Source organism: Nematolebias whitei, chromosome 6, assembly GCF_014905685.2.
Source record: "Nematolebias whitei isolate Nwh7 chromosome 6, NemWhi1, whole genome shotgun sequence".
NCBI classification, from domain to species: Eukaryota; Metazoa; Chordata; class Actinopteri; order Cyprinodontiformes; family Rivulidae; genus Nematolebias; species Nematolebias whitei.
In genome coordinates this window covers 18964465-18980813 of record NC_056503.1, presented here as the reverse complement: position 1 = coordinate 18980813, position 16349 = coordinate 18964465, and the positions used below count along the sequence as shown (strand labels likewise).

Here is a 16349-nt window from a genome sequence, read left to right as displayed (position 1 = left end):
TGTTGTACATATATACAGTATATATCACCTATATCTGGACCTACCATTCTGTGTTAGTTTGTCTCTCCTTTCTGTCCCCTCAAACCAGCCGGTCAAAGCAGATGGCCGCTTGTCCTGAGCCTGGTTCTGCTGGAGGTTTCTTCCTTTTAAAAAGGAGTTTTTCCTTTCCACTGTTTCCACTGTGTTTGCTCAGGATGGGAGACTGCAACAAAGCCAAGAATCAACTTGTCTGCTGGATTCCTTAGATAGAGAACTTTACTAATTGGCTTTTATGTATGTGAATGTTCCTGTAAAGTGCCCTGAGACAACTTTGTTGTGATTTGGCACTATATAAATAAACTGAATTGAATTGTAGCTCATCTTAGTTTCATTAGAGTTGTTCTAGATGCTGATGTCTTTGGGCAGGAAGGATCTCTTGTAGCAGTCCGTCCCACAGCGGATCTGAAGAAACTGGCTACAGATGTTGATCTGTCCACCCAGACCCAGCAGACCTCTCGGTCCTCTTGGGCAGTAGGACTGTCTGAATGTTGGGCAGAACTCCTCCCCGAGCGATGGCCATTTCTCCCAGCAGCCTGACAAGCCCCTTGTTGCCGCAGACTTAACTGCAGGTGCCGGGGGATGATCTTGGTCCTCCCGCTGTCACAAGCTGTGTTTTCCGCTACCTCCAAAATATCTGCAGTCAGGCACTCAAGCACTGCCTCCAGGTAGATGGGAATGCATCCACAGCACCTTCTTTTCAACTAATTTGGGATTCGGAGCTGTAGTTGAGATTTGAGCTTTTGAGATGTTAATCAGCTGCTCCCAGTTGTAGAAAACCACCATGTTGTTATAGTTACGCATCCTAACAAATGTCCAAAAGTAAAAAAGGTTTCAGTAAAAATCCTTCCAGCAGCATAACATCTGATACCAGAAGAAGTAATCATTCGAAAAAAGCTATTTGCATTCAGAAAAAAAGAGCAATTAAAGTTTTCCAAAGCAAAATCTCTGAATGAATGTGAGAGCTACTCCAACATGCAGCAACGTTGAGTGACGCAATTCTGGAATAATGGAATAATAATAAATACTGGAATTAGTCTGCAAGACAGATAAATAGCATTTAAACAGGGATTAGAGCAGGAATCTGGGGCATAAATATTTGTATTTTAACATTATATTGTTTACTTAAAAGAACTAAAGCACAGTCGGTCTCATTGTGAATTTCAGGATGAGCACGCACCCGCAGAAGCACGCTCTTTCTCTCGGACCAGGAGTTTGGTCACACACGTAAGTTGCACATGTTTGTACAATGATGATGGCCAGGACTTTGCAGCCAGGACTTTGCAGCCAGGCCGGCGGCGGGGGGGAGGGGAGGTCTGGGCATCCTTTCCCTGAAAAGTTTTAATAAAGTAGATGCGATTTCCTGCATTTTGGTGTAGTCTATTTTAACAGGTTCTTAAACATCTACATTTAACTACATTTGTAAACACTCTGCTTCTGTCAGCCCCCCCACCCCCACCCCCTTGACGGTTCCGTCAAGCAAGTCAGGCTCAAGTAGGGCTTCGTTCCAAGCACAACTCTGTCCCTGCTCGTTGTCCAACTCCACATGTGAAACCTCCAGCTGCCTGCCCTGTTGCTGCCTGTGAGCTTCTGCCCACGTACTTAGCACTAGCCTAGCACTTCACTCTTTTAGGGGTGGAGATTTCTTTAAGGGTAGACACGGAAATGCTTCACTTGAATAGGCAGATTATATGCTGTTGTAATTAAAATTCATGTTCATGTAATTATTTTCAGTTTCCATATCCAATATAAGTTTTACTCGTTCCAGGCAGTCATGTTTGTCCATAACTTCATTTATTTTGTGGTTACTATGGTGAGCCCAATGAGCCACTAGCAGCTTTACCATTTCTTTGAATTATGGTTGTATTCCAACTGTTATTACCATTTATACATCAAAATGTCAGCATTTGTTACCTTAGATTACTACATACTTTAGTCCAAAGTCACTACTAATGTCAGGTAGTAGCTGCAAGGATATGCTTATACTGTAATTTATTCAGAAACTTTGAGTTATTGTCTTGGGTAAGGGAAAATGTAGTGTTCCTTTTCTAATATGAGGGACCAATAAACATATTTAAAATGACACCTACATGTGTCCAAAATGGATAAAACACCTGAAGATTAATAATCAAATAGGTGGACAAGTTGAAGAAATTGCTTTCCATGAAGTGATAGCTCACTTCAAGTCGGCTGTAAACAAACTCAACAGTTTATGATGGTAATTGGCACATTTGCTTTATTTTGAAAACAGACATGGAAACCATTTTTAGTTGTTCAACTTTTTTGTTTTTTCACAAGTTTGAAATCCTTGATAGGGTCGAAACTGGACATTGCACTCACTGAAACATAGGAAAAGAAGTTCTTATTTGTTTGTTCATCAACTCATTTGATTTTTTTTTTTCTTTTCAGAATCATATTTTGTAACACCAGTGCAATAGCATTTTTTCCAATTCATATAAACTGTCATAACAACACCAAAGACATCAAAGAGAAGCCGCCACACCTCTGCAGTTTTTGTGACTGCGAAGAAGTTCCTCTCGAAGGGAGAGTTCCCATCATGCATCTGGTTCGATGGTTCATGCTACTGTTCTCACGTTTGGTTGGCAGAACACCAATTGATATATGTCAGAGCCAGTTACGTCAATACTAAACTTGTTTTCTTCAGATTATTATAGGTTTTGAAGGGCAATAGGTCCTTTATGGTAAATGCAAGCTGACAGTTTGTAAAAGGGGTGTAAACCAAACTTGAACAACTCAAGCTGAATAGGAAGAGAACTAGTTTTTGTTGTTTTTGTTGTTTCTGAATTCGGTACAGAATCGCCCAACTGGAAATGTCACACATTTAAGCATACATTCTTTTATCCATCCAATGAATCGGTGCTTTTACTTGTTTGATGGGTTCTCAACACACTTGTTGTGTGCTAAAACTGGGGTTCCATGTTTAAACTGGTGTGTTTTTGTGCGTGCAAATGCAGAATGGTTTTATCTGAAATGTGGCTTTAACGGAAATGCATTACTGTGCAAACATAGTGGGGTGCATTGGCAACGCTTTTTAAACGTGTGAATGTTCCAGTTGAGAGCAGTCATCTCAACAATGTTTACATTAGAAGTAGACATGTACCAAATGTAGCTTTCCACCGCCATCTACATCAAAGTAACAATCAATATTCATAACTATTAACAACACCAACATCATCCTAAACTTCCTCATACTATTAGCTTGAGCCAAAAAACGTCACACTGGAAACTCCCCCAACATGAGAAAATCATTGCCACACAAAAAATGACAAACAAATAGAAACTGACTGCCTTCATGTTGAGAAGGCAAAGAGCAACCTTTTTAGATTTTTGTTTGTGTTATTCTTTTATTTTTATCTTCGTAATTCTGCTTTTGAGTGGTTAGACTTCTCCTTAGTCGTCCTTGGACTCAGAAGACTCCACCACCCCGTCTGCTGGGGCGGCCTCCTCTGCTTTCAACTCCTCTGCAGCATCTGTGTGGAAAGAGGGAAGAAGGGTGGAGGGGTAAGGAAGAAGGAAGAAAAGGTATAGAATAGGAGAAACAAAACAGAAGAGGGAAAATTAGCCAGTGGAAGGTTGATTTTACCCTCTCCCAGTATAATACAGAACAAGCAGTACTCTGATGTCCCCCAACTCTGAGGGATTTGAATAGTGAATATTTGTTGTTTCTGAGAAAAATGTTTCAAGTATTTCAGGACTGGGATTTACTAGGAAATGCAAGTAAACCTTAACGTTTTTATGGAAACTATTCAAATGGGTAGGAGTTACACTGTGTAGAAGAACAGTTTTGTTTTTTTTTCTTCTTGAGCCAGCGCAGAGTGGTTGGTCCTGGTGAGTGGATGGAGCAATTTTATCTACAACCATGCTAAATGGTGGAGGGGTGGCTAATAGGGGGCTTGGCCACCATACATTTATCTTTGGCCACTCCAATTATTTGATGAAACTATACTTTTAATCAATATAAAAACTAGAAAGCATAGTTTCCTCAGAATGATTGCGGTGGCCAATTTATATAGTTGTGGCCACCTTAGATTTTGATGTGGCAACCCAATTTTTGAAAGGAACCTATCTCACGCCTAGATGTACCCACACAACAAAACAAAAGTTGGTACTTGTAACATGCACGGACAGACAAATGCACAAATGGACTGACAGACTGGGGTATTTCTGATTCCCTGTCCTTGCCCTGCGATTGGGGACAATAACATGATGCAATACAATACATTATGTAATATAATGCAGACCGTACTTTCAAAAAAATCAAATATCAACTTCTGCTTTGGGGGGGTTAAGGGTTTACTCCCTTATATTTCACTGAAAGAAATGAAGGTTCTGAAAACAATGAGATAAAACAGTGTAGTTCTATGCCATTTTCAAGATGTCAGTTCCGCTTTCACCAAGATCATGTCATCATGAAGAAGCAGCCTACTGTTGAAAACTCTACACCAACTGTGTAAATAATGAAGGAGAAGAGTGCTCCTAATGGACCCGTGAAGCCTTTGAACCGACGCGACAATGCCAACAGCAGCGTCTTGGCCTGTCACATACAATCCTGTGTGATGTCCACAGTGGGTTACACTGTAATAACGTCTAGAGACAGCTTACATGGAGGTGAGTGATGTTCAGCAGAAATTCATGATTCATTATGAAGCAATTACTAAAGGCTTTTCCTTTAGATTATTGTGTTGTCCTTAATCTTATTGGTTTTAAAACTAATTCTACACGAGAAAATAAAAGTTTTACCAGCTAAAACTCCATCATGTTGTTCAGTGATATGATTTTTATTGTCTAAAACAGAGCCTGTTATGGAAGTGCTCTCAGCTCAGTGATGTCACATTGGGATGATCTCATATTATTTTAATGGAACGAGCACACATCAGAGAATGACATCATTGCATCTGAGACTAGGGGTGATAGAGTGCATTGTGTGGGAGGATGTGTGGGAGGGAAAGGGGCGATCATGTCAACGCTCTAATGTGTGAGTATGTGACACAGGACGGCATGAGTCATAGCAGATCTTCCAGGTAAGAGGTAATTAGATTGTTAGCTTGTGTGACAGCTACTAGAACGTCTTTCTCCACAGCTGCTGAAATGGTGTGAAGCAAATATGATTTCACTCAATTGTCTGATCCAACGCCTATTGTCTGCGCTGCTCTGGCCTCAGTGACACTTTCTCCACAGTAGAGATGATAATGACAAACATGTCAGTGAACTGGTATAAAATGTTCAATTTCCACAGGTACACATCACAAAATTAATCATTACTGGACTCAATTTTTTATACAAGTTACAAGTTTTTTGTATTCATTTGAAGCAAACAGAAATGACTGTAGAGGGTTTTCAAATGTTGCCAAAATAAAATTACTAAAATAATTTTGCGTCTATGCAAATGACATCTAACTCTATGTAGCAGTTTTTCTTGCATCCACTATTCCCTTTGGAATTATAAAATCCAAGTAACACCTAAAACTTTAAATCAGGATAAAATAGATATTCCTGATCAAAATGTTACGATATCCTCTTGAAAAATGTTATCTGTATGTTGTCAGATTCTTTCCTAATTTTTTATTCTGTGGGGTTTTCCAGGACTACGAAGAATCAAGTTGTCTGCAAAACATTTTAATTGCTTCACGTCATGCTTCACAGTAAATCCTCACAATATTCTCAAGTCTCTGACTCAATTAGACTGTAAAATGTGTTATTTCCAAAGAGTCACTTGGTAGGCAATAAAGAGCTCCATATCTGATCTTATTACTCATTCCTGCTGGATATACCAAAAACTAAGGTCCCCTCCACAATGGAAGATGATGCCATGTGCCATGTGTTAACAATGTCTACAAGATGTATGTATGGTTTTGTCATTGAGACTTTTAAGCAGGACTGGCCATTATAGCCTTGTGTTTAGGACTGTGACACTATCATAAGAACCACATATGATACCATTGGAAGTAGCATTGAGCTATGGTGGCATGACTTCCTAGCAAGTAGCTGAATCTTGACAAGGTCTGAGAGTCATTCCAGGGCAGGTGCGCAGTTTGAGGGTACTGGAAGAGCATCTTTGGGACATGGAAAATAGCAGGAAAAACCAAATGTTTGCCATATACTAGGATTGCAGCAATACCATAGTTGCTTTCAAGCGTGTGCATTTAAAGAGGTTTTCCAACTTTGGTGTGAACCAGCCAGAGTCTGATAAGTTGTGTAGGTCTTGGTAAGTGTAGTCGGATTATTATCCAGTGTGAAGGTTAAGGCTTAAAACAAGGACTTGGGTGAAAGTGTTGCAGATATTTTCTGTGCTTTACTAAAGCCAGATCTCTGAAAACTGACTATTTTTTTAATGCATTAACAAACAATGCACTCACCAATTACACCTTGAATCACTAATGACTAATTATCTGTCCCTAGGACTGGGGAATAATAAAATTTAAGTGATAATGTTTTGACATTTATTGTGGAGGTTTTGTGTGTGTGCATGTTGTTCTTTTATCTCATTACTCAACCTTAAGACATGTTTGTGTTGGGTTTTACTAGTTGAGAGTGCTATATAATCAAATCATGCCAATGTTGGTGGGATCAGTGCTGTGATAGTTGACTCAGAGTAGAATAAATGCTATAAACTAGCTTTCTGGACAATAGAAATGTTCCCTTAAGGTAAAGTTTCTGGTGTTTTTGTGCATCTTTTTCATTCATTCAACCTTTATTTAGACAGGTGAATCCCATTGAGCCTCGAGGACTCATCTAACTTTGATCCTTAGGTTAAGAAGCATTATCCAATTAAATCAGTAATAAAAATGAATTTGCTGTCTGAATCAGTTCAGTGTCGTCCAGTGGACTACAGCCCATAAGGGGTTGCTAATTAGCATGTTTTTTTCATGTAGTGTTTGTTTGTAGCAAAACTCCCCAGTGTGGATCGCCACCAGTACGGATCATTAATCATTCAGTTAAATCAGAGAACCTGTTGTGGCCGCCCGGCTCGGAACAGGACAGTCACCCTGTTGAGGTGGTAACTATGACAACGGCGAGACAGTGCTGCCTAGGTGACCTAGTTTCTGGGTAGTTCTTTAATTGTCTGTGTGTTTCCCCTTCCCCCCCCCCCCCCCACCACCACCACCCCCACACAGAGCGTGCTCCATCAACCACCTGTCTGACCCAGTCTGGGAGTCCTTGAACCACAAATGTCAGTTCTTCTCAGGAGCTTCTCACTTTGTTTTGTTTCTGTTCTCGTTGAAAGTCACTCAAAAATGTATTAGTTAGTAAAGCAGGTTAATCTAAAACCTTCCAAAAATGTGTTTACTAAAATGAAGCTTTCTATTCAAACAATGGAGCCCTTCTTTTTCATAAGAACAGTCAGGTTGGCTGTGGCTGAGTGGTTAGTGCAGTCGTCCTCCAATGCACGAGTTGGGGGTTCGAATCCACCAGCAGTCACATGCCGAAGTGTCCATGAGCAAGACACTGAACCACTCACTGCCTCCGATGTGTGTCCCATTGGTGTATGATTGTGATAAAGCACTGATTAATCTCTTTAGAATGATTTGTTCAATTCGTTTTGTAGAGATATAATAGAGTGCTGTGTGAATGGGTAAATGAGGACACAGATTGTAGTGTAAAGCGCTTTGAGTATCTCAATAAGATAGAAAGGTGCTATATAAGTACAGTCCATAAAAGCTTTGATCAGTCCCAGAATGATGCTCCCACCCTGTGATAGCCACTGCTATACATATTGAGACTGGATTTCTGTCCAAAGCTGTTCTTCATCACTATGGGGTTTCCTTCAAGCGCAGGCTGACATACAAGCCTGTCTAATGTAATATTGAGCTGTATTTCATGTGCTAACCAGTAAATAATGGAGTGTTGCCAAACATCTTTAAAGACCAAAGACTCAACAAGCAGTTCCATCCAGACGTGCCTGCCAAGAAGACTGTGAAAGCTCACCAAGTCTTTATTAGGTTTTTACACTAATTGCTTCTTGATTGGAGGAAAAGACATATTCTGCACATCCTAAGTGTTTGGCTCAGAGACTCACTGTGCTTACTCACATTGCGGCTGTAATCTCCATACCTTGTTTATCGTTTGTTTGGTTAGGCTCCTCCTTTTCAGCTGTCGGGCTGACAGCAGCAGGCACATCGGCTTTTCTGGCCTCCTCCTTCTTCTCCTCGCTATTCTCCTCCTCCTTATTCTCCTCGGCTGTGGCTGTGGTGGGACTCTTGGCTGATGCCGCTGGAGCCTCCACCTCTTTGGGTTTCTCCTCGGCTTTCTCCTCCACCTTGGGCTCCTCTTTTTGCGGTTCGGAGGGCGCTGTAGCAACCATGGGGGAGGCAGCAGCTGGGGCTGCTGCTACAGGAGATGTTGCCGTGCCTGCAGGAGAGTTAGCTGGCTTGTCTGCCGCTGGGCTTTTAGCATGGTTTGTTACCTCCTCCTCCTTCTTAGCCTCCCCTCCTGCAGTTTCCTCCTGCTTAGCAGGTGCATCTTCTCCCTCTGCCTCCTTTGTCTCCTCTCCGTTTGTCGCCTCCTCTGCAGCAGCAGGACTGTCTCCTTCCTTATCTTCCTCTCCGTCTTTCATCTTTTTCCGAGTTATGTGTCCACGGAAGCTAGCCTGTATTTTGGTGGCAGCCTTGTGGGCCTTGTCCTCGGGTTTGTTGGGGGTGCCGTCCTGCTCAATCTTCTGGTCCGCATCTTCGTTCTTCTCCACCTGATGGGCAACAGATAAAAAACAAGTTAAAAAACACATTAACAGCTGAAAGCAATGGTAAAAATCTAAAGGTTGAAAACTGGACAAGTGTTATTCTATCAGGTTTGTAGATCAGGGATCATTCTACTGAGATTAGCATCCAACTGAAGTTCATTACATATTGTCCAAATGTAATGAACTGGGACAGGATAGAAAATAAATGAAGCTAGAGTACTTTGAAAGTCTTGAGCCAACCTTATGTTCTATAATATGCTTATAAAGGGGCCACCTTATCATGTTTTCTTAAAGTGATGTTTAGCAGTTATTCTTCATACTTTCTAAATTTCTTTGACAGGTTTTTCTCAACTATTTGCTACTTTTTTCCCCACTGAGCTTATAGCTTGGCAGTGGGCAGTAGTTATATAAAAAATGTGAGAAACTGCACAATTGATGGACTAAAGATGTAGAAACAGGCCTAAACAACTAGATGCAGTGAATGAGCAGAAACTGCAGGTCACGGCAATACAGGCTGCAAACGTTTCAGCTAAAAGCTCCGTGGAAATCCCATTGTTGGTGGGGAAAAAAAACAATTTTCTTTCTACTAAACTGTAACCTTCACCAATTCATATAGACTCAACTAAATAAACTGGATCAAATTGGTCTATGTGACAAGCTGCTAGTAACATTAAAAAAACAACTTTTTTTCCCCAGCTGCCTCCTTCGAAGCACTTGAGTGGCTCAAAGCTTTGCACCATTGTATAAAATAGTTTTGATTTTTTCCAAAAAACTGAAGGGTTCAAAAAGTGGGTTAGATCAGGAGACGTTTAGAAATGCATCAAGGCGTGTGATGGGATAAGGAACAGAGTTAGGAGCATAGGGCAGAACTCACTGTAACACTGAAAGACATTCAGTGGTGTTACCTTTGGCATCTGAATCCATAGCTGTCCATCAAAGAGTGGGTTGTGTTATGAGTCATAAAAATCTAATAAAAAGAAATCAAATCAAATTAAAAGATGAAGGATGAGCACTGAAAGCGACAAAAAAAATAAAATAAGACTCAGTACATTGAAAATAAATTGGAAAACAGGTCAATGCTTAATACTCACTTGGTACAATTCAATAAAATAATAACGATGCCCATAAAATGAATTCATGTGAGCAAAATAAAGAACACAAAGCATCAAAAGGCATGCAGGCTGTACAGCATTAGTTATTAAATAAAAAAAAATGACAAAAACATGCACAATCTAATGGTATTTTTGTCCTTTGAGATATCACAAATTAGCTGATTAAAGGCCATTTAGCTTCACTGTAACGTGTGCGTGTGTGTGCATGTGTGTGTGTGTCGATTGTCTCCACATAATGGTTCAAACACTCTGGGAGTTGGAGCTATACAAATGACTCCAAGTATTTATTTCAGCTTTTTCTACCCAGGCAGCGGCTGGTCTTTTGCACTTGATAATGCTACTGAAAATGGCTTTAGTAAGTAAATGTGTTTAAATGCAGATCCTCCCCCTTGGCATCCATTAGCGCTGAGCACTTTTTCTGCTAATGATGTCCTGAAAAGTCCAAGATTGCTACTTATGAGCCCATCTCTGCCCTCCCTGTGCATACGGAGGCAGCTCCACGTCTGCTGGTGAACGAGGAGCCTGCGAGAATCTCCTCAGCATTCACTGCCATGCCTGCACCAACCATCAAAGGTTACCTTGACAACCAGAGTGCTAACTCATCACAACCCTGTCTGCTGGTTGGTTCTATGAAAGACTGTATATCACCCTGATTGGCGTTGTGCCTGACCCCTCAGGGGAGCGGGCCAATAAGTCATAAATCAGGCAGTGCAATCGGCATGGCAAGGAAAGGGATTGCAATGCAACTGCAGGGTGTGGTGGTGGGGGTTGGAAGGTGTAATATAGATGTTAATGTGTTGATATTGGCTGTGTGTGTCAACAGCCCGCAGCGTGATGTTTAAAGTCAGTTTGAGTGAGAACTGCGGTCACGTTACTACACCCATCCGTCCATTTCCTTCTGCCTCTGTTAGTGTCTGTGCATGTGATGGAGGGTTTGAGTTGGACCGAGGCCTGCATGAGGAGTCACATCAGCACGCTGTGATTTACTGTTAGAGCCAGAGGCCCCGAGCCAGCATGTCTTCTTCAGGGTCAGTGTGTCAGTACCGAAGCAGACCCAGGTGTGACGTTCACCTCCTCCACCTTCATCCCCTCTGGGACCAGAGTGTAGACCCAAGCCTCGCACTTCTTCTAATCTGCACCTTCACCTTGGAGATATTTTGAACAATTTGTTTTTTAAATAATAAAAAAATAATTAAAAAAACGGGTTTTTAATTACTTTAAAATGCTCTGCAAATGTAAAAAATTGAGACTCGTTCACACAACATCGGATATTAAAAACAGAGAGTTATGGGGGAAGAAAAAAACAGACATAACTATTTTCCAAGGTGATTTTTTTTTAAATATGAGCTTTTCTGGGACAATAACAGAGCAGCCTATTTTCACTCATGTCCGGCACACTTTTACACCCTGAAAACTACAACAACAATGGAGTTGATTTTTCTTTTGACATTTGTCTTACATTATCCCGAGCCTGTCGTCATTAAACATGATTGTGTGCTAAAAGTGTTAGCCACTGAAGCAAAACATATTTTACAAGGACTAAAGCTAAACAGGTTTGTTGATGTTCATGTGGACGTTCTTCCTACAGATATTTTAACATTTAGTTTGAAAAATGTGGATTGAGAAAAAAAAACTTAAAAGAAAAAGATGTTTAAAAAAAATCTGAGGAAGTGTAGACGGGGCATGACTTTAGTTTATTAAAGATTTTAACAAGTCAGAGACGCAACTGAACAGTGATTTCTCTCATTACTCATTGACGATATCGTAAAACTTTACAGAAAACATGGCTCCTACGACCAAAACTTTAATCAGAAATCTTTACTAAATGATAAATTATTTTGTAAAAAATTTAAATAATATCACTGGAGTGGATGAAGCACCCCGGCCCCGCCCTCTCCTCTTCATAATATTCCAGTCCCCGGTGACTTATTGGACTTTTATTGAGCTGATCTCACAATTGCCAAAAAATTTGACCTGAGCACTTAACTCTAAACTGAATTACTTACTGGCTGTTGGGTGAGTCAGACAGTCAGAGGAGGCGATTGATGAGGGTGTTTGGGAATGGGGGAGGTATGACATCACTGCTGGAGCAGAGAGGTTGTGATTTACTTTTGGGATGGTGGGGTGTGTTTGAGTGGAATTGTAATTAAATACCAACAGAGTGCCAAATGATCTCATCCGGGTGTAAGAAGACAGGACGAGGCATCACAACAACATCATATCTGATAAAAGTGCAGTCGTGTTCCTCCTGCAGGCTGACAGATGAGTGCTTAATGGTTCCCATTAGTTGGTGACAATATGTAAGAATCATATCATCTGAACTGAGACATAATTGAAAGCTCTTTAAGAAACTGCTTAAAGACTTTTTAATTAATCACCGGTCACATATACCCTCCTCTTTGCGGCACACATTTTCATTCATAAATACAGCCAACACCAGACACCCCCCCGACACCACCCCCAAAAAGGCTCAGCATCGGTACACTCCGGTTAAATCTGCACACAAACACCGCTCAGGCTCTTCCCCAATTCATTTGTTAGGAGGCAACTTGTTTGCAATTCTGGCGTCGCTTAAATTACATTTTTCTTTTTGCAGTCAGACCGCAGAGTTTCCGCTCTGTTCAGTCATTGTGGTTGCCATGGATACGGTAAGTTAAGACACTGGAAGTATGGGTTTAGAGTTTTATTGTGTTGCTGTGGTTGTCATCTTCATACTCTGAATGTGTAACAGTTTACAGTTTATAAAGCTTTAATGTTACTGACCCCTGACACCCCCCTGTGTGTTTTGGCAAAAAATATATCAAACAGTTGTGCAGGTCGAGTCCATCATGTGTGGATGTACCTGTCTGTCCTTGGGTGGCCACAGCCTCCCCCCCGCCCTCCCCACACTCAATGGCTTCACTGACTTATCTGTAACCACACACAGGCACATCGCCAACCATCCCCCCAACCAGTGGCGACACGCTACGGTAATAATTTGGCACCTTTCTACTGCCTCACTCAGAAAACCATTAAGGGTTTGTTTCAGGAGGGGGGGGGGGGCACAATGGAGCATAGAGGTTGGCTGAATAACCAGAGGATCCACAAATCAGGCTAATGCATGGACAAGATGTGTAGTCGTGGTGGGTTCTGGTCTTTTACCTTCCTCTGCCCAGAAAGGGACCAAGCAGCTAGCAGGAGGAATGAAAGATGCTAACTGTGTTTTTAAGCTGCCAAGACCTTTTATCTCACAGCCAACAGGTGCAGCTGCTAAATACCAGATCATTAAGGAGAAAACAGTTTATTCAGACTCCTTAAACTTTTGGCTCACATTGCCACACTGACGTGTTCAGCCTCGCTGCATGTGCCTTCACTCTCTCCTACAAGATGTGAATGTCTGTCTGGTTTTTGGTTCTTCCATGAGACATCCAGACACCAAAGAGCAAAGGCGGCTTCACTCCTTTCTCATGTCTTTCACTTTGTTTCTCAGTGAGCAAACTGCCACCCACTCATCCTCTCTCTCTCTCCCACACACACATGCTTCGACGGAGCACCACACCCTTTTAGCCGGCTGTCTCCTGCAGAAGAGGAGAGGGGGGCTCAGGTGGTGGATGCCACAAACTCCCTCACCCACCCCTGCTCACTATCGCCTCCTATGGTTATTTCTCCCCTCAGACGACAAAGTTATGACCGATGTAAAAGGGCGGAATATTTTTATTTTACCGTTTTTACGATGGCCCGGGAGAAATGCTCTGCAGCAACTAATAAGAGCCATATGCCAGCCTCGTTACATCCTCTGGAGCAGCCTTTAATTCAATTACACCGGCTCTCTGCCCTAACAAAGGCTCTGCAATCGCCACTGATCTCACAGGGGCCGGGGATGAGGATGAGGGGAAGTATGGAGAGGAGAAATACTGGAGAAGAGAGAGAAATGGTCAGACATGAGGGGTGGGGCTGCTGGAAGCAGGAGAGTGAGAAGTGGGCTCACTCTGTAGCTAAAATCAAGCTAAGAGGAAACGTCTTAGAGCACATGGGCAGCCACTGGGCAGGAGGAAGTAATCATCTCTTAGGTAGCAGCCTGGGCATTATAATTCAATTTGGGATTAGAAAAATGAGGGTTGAAGCCTGATGTGAAGGCCTGACTGGCAGAGGGGGGGTCCTGGTATGAAGGAGTTAAGTCAGTTGCAGAGCTGGTGCAGATAAGGCCCGCTGGACTCGAGTTAAACTCGTGAACACGCCTTTATAAAATAAGATAAATTCAAGAAGGCTAAAGTGGGGGTTGAAGCTACACCTCTGTTAGAAGCTAGCAGCCACTCCCGTGCAGTGAAAGCGCTGCCGCAGCACTTACGCTCCACAGAGACGTGTTAGCAAAGCACAAATTCATGCTTTTTGCTCATCCATCCATGAGAACCACGCCGTCTGTCCAGATTGATTTAGCCTCCAAAAGCGGGGGGGGGGGGGGACTGCTTGCTGGGTGGGTGTTTCCTCCCCGTGGCAAGAACTCAGAGAGAAGAGCCTCACCCACATGGCTGCAGCACGCCGGCTTCTATACCTTCACGCTTCCTCACCTGCTCCACCAGCATTTTCCCTCAACAGACACTTCTTTCCTCTTTTTTTTTTACCACTCTGCTTTGCTGCATCCCTGCATCTCCCCACCTCCCCCAAACACCTTGCAGCCACCCTCCCCCCACCTCAATCCTCATTTCACCTCTGCTTCAGCGCCTTCTTCCTCTCGCACCCCCATTCACCTCCATGTGCAGCAGCCACGCTCCACCCTGCATCTCTTTCCGTGCGTTCTCCTGCAGGTCTTCTCACCAGCAAACCCTGCTGCCTCAGCTCTCTCTCTCTCCTCCATGCAGGAGCTGATATGACTCATCCCGGCTGACATTTAAGAAGCAATCAAGTCCCATCAGAATCCAGCCTGTTAGGAGTCTGATAAAATCCTAATCAGTTTGAGGAAGGCAGCAGGAACAAGGCTCTGATCTCACACACAGAGAACCACCATGATAGCTGCTCCATCCTCCTTTATGTCACACCTTCTCTTTTTTTATTCTTCTCTTCCTCCGAGTCTGGACGTTGGTTAATACAAAGTACACTTTAACACCCTTTAAATGAGTGCACACTCCACACAAGCCTCCACTGACAGCATCCACTTGTAAAGCTGGAGGGCTGTGATAATCCATTTATACTCATTTATTCCCATTGTATTCCCACGAGGCCACCGACACGATGGTGGCGCTCACTCAATCCGTACCCCACCCTTTTTCCTTCCACACCGTGGAAATTTTCCTTCCGCCTCAAATCTATGCAACACCGTTACAGAAAAATGCAAGAGTTTAAGACATCCATTAGGAGAACACTGGCTCTGATCATTATGAAGCATCATTAGCTATGACAGATGAGTTCACAGGAGTTCCAGAATAAATCAAGACTTTTACTTTCGTCTGTCAAGCGCCTTTCAATTATCTTAAACTTTTTGTTTTAAGCGTTCGATCAATACGAGCCAGCTGGCCCGGATCAAGTTGCAGTCGTGTGCCTCTCTGTGAGAACAGTGTGAGGTCTGAGAGGCATTGTGGCAACATCCATTCAAGCAGGATAATCACATTAACTAGGCGTGTCTGGGCTTTGTGGATAGATTCTTCTAAAGACAAGAATCAACCCCAACGTTTCCCTAATCCTCGAGGGAAACTCATCTGACTAGGAGGCAGCCGGTCCCAAAGTTCAGAGCAGAAAGGTTTCATTTAGGGAGTAGAAAGAGGAGGAGATGCTGAGGAGCAGAGCACGTTACCGGTTTGGTTCTTCTTATGCAGCACAGCATGGCTGGAGTTGTAGTATCCTCCCTTTTTTCTTCTCTGCTTCTTTCTTCCTTTTCACTTCTTCTTCGCTCTCACCCTCTCTCACGTGCACACACTCTCACTCTCGTGCACACACACCCTCTCCCTCGCTCTCTCACTGTGGCTGTTTCAACAGCTGAACTGGCCGGTGCATCCACTCATCCCAGTTTGCACACACTCTCCTCACTCGGTCTGCTCTCACTCGCTGCTTGACAATGACTACAAGCCCACCCTTTAGGCCCCTCCCTTCCCCTCACTCACTCCATCCCTCTCTCCTCCACCACTTTTAGATCAGCACTCTTCTCTCCCACATCTTCTCACCCTCCTCCCTTTCAGCAAGAAGCAGCGGCCCCACCCAAAAAAAGGATGGCCCTTTGATAACTGACTGAATACCTCCAGTCAGGTTTTTATGACTCTTTTCTGTGCGTGTGCTTTATTTTAGTTTCTCTCAACACTGCCTCTCCCTTCTTCCCACAAAGGAGGTGCCTTTCTTTCTTTCTTTCTTCTTCTTCTTCTTAAGTGGCTCCCAAATGAAGCCGACTGCTCAGATCTCCTTCTCTGACTGAGAAGATTCCCCAGATGTCAGATTATAATTCTGAAAATCCAAATTACAGAGAGGGAAGATGCCAAAATCATGTTTTCTGTGACAGCTGGAAGCAGCTCCCGCTGCTGCTGCTGCTGCTGGGGGGG

At 42.9% G+C, this 16349-nt stretch overlaps 2 protein-coding genes across 2 annotated transcripts in view; both read right to left on the bottom strand.

Annotated features, from left to right (window-relative positions):
* Positions 1 to 2255: 2255 nt before the first annotated feature.
* On the bottom strand, positions 2256 to 15876 carry gap43 (growth associated protein 43). Its single transcript, XM_037677433.1, has 3 exons — positions 15614 to 15876; positions 8110 to 8740; positions 2256 to 3527 (listed from the first exon to the last, which is right to left on the bottom strand). The coding sequence occupies exons 1-3, from the start codon at positions 15641 to 15643 to the stop codon at positions 3448 to 3450; spliced, it is 741 nt and encodes a 246-aa protein (XP_037533361.1). The 5' UTR covers positions 15644 to 15876; the 3' UTR covers positions 2256 to 3447.
* mpzl3 (myelin protein zero-like 3) overlaps positions 9669 to 16349 on the bottom strand; it is a 53593-nt gene continuing 46912 nt past the window's right edge. The window contains exon 5 of the mRNA XM_037677432.1: positions 9669 to 9701. Within this exon, the coding sequence (XP_037533360.1) occupies positions 9692 to 9701 (10 nt within the window). The 3' untranslated portion in view covers positions 9669 to 9691. The remainder of the gene's footprint in view (positions 9702 to 16349) is intronic.

Coding starts and splice junctions, on each gene's coding strand:
- gap43 (XM_037677433.1), bottom strand. CDS start 15,643: ATGCTGTGCTGCATAAGAAGAACCAAACCG. Junction 8,741..15,613: donor GCATAAGAAGAACCAAACCG/GTAACGTGCTCT, acceptor GTTGCCCATCAG/GTGGAGAAGAACGAAGATGC. Junction 3,528..8,109: donor CCAAACAAACGATAAACAAG/GTATGGAGATTA, acceptor CTTTCCACACAG/ATGCTGCAGAGGAGTTGAAA.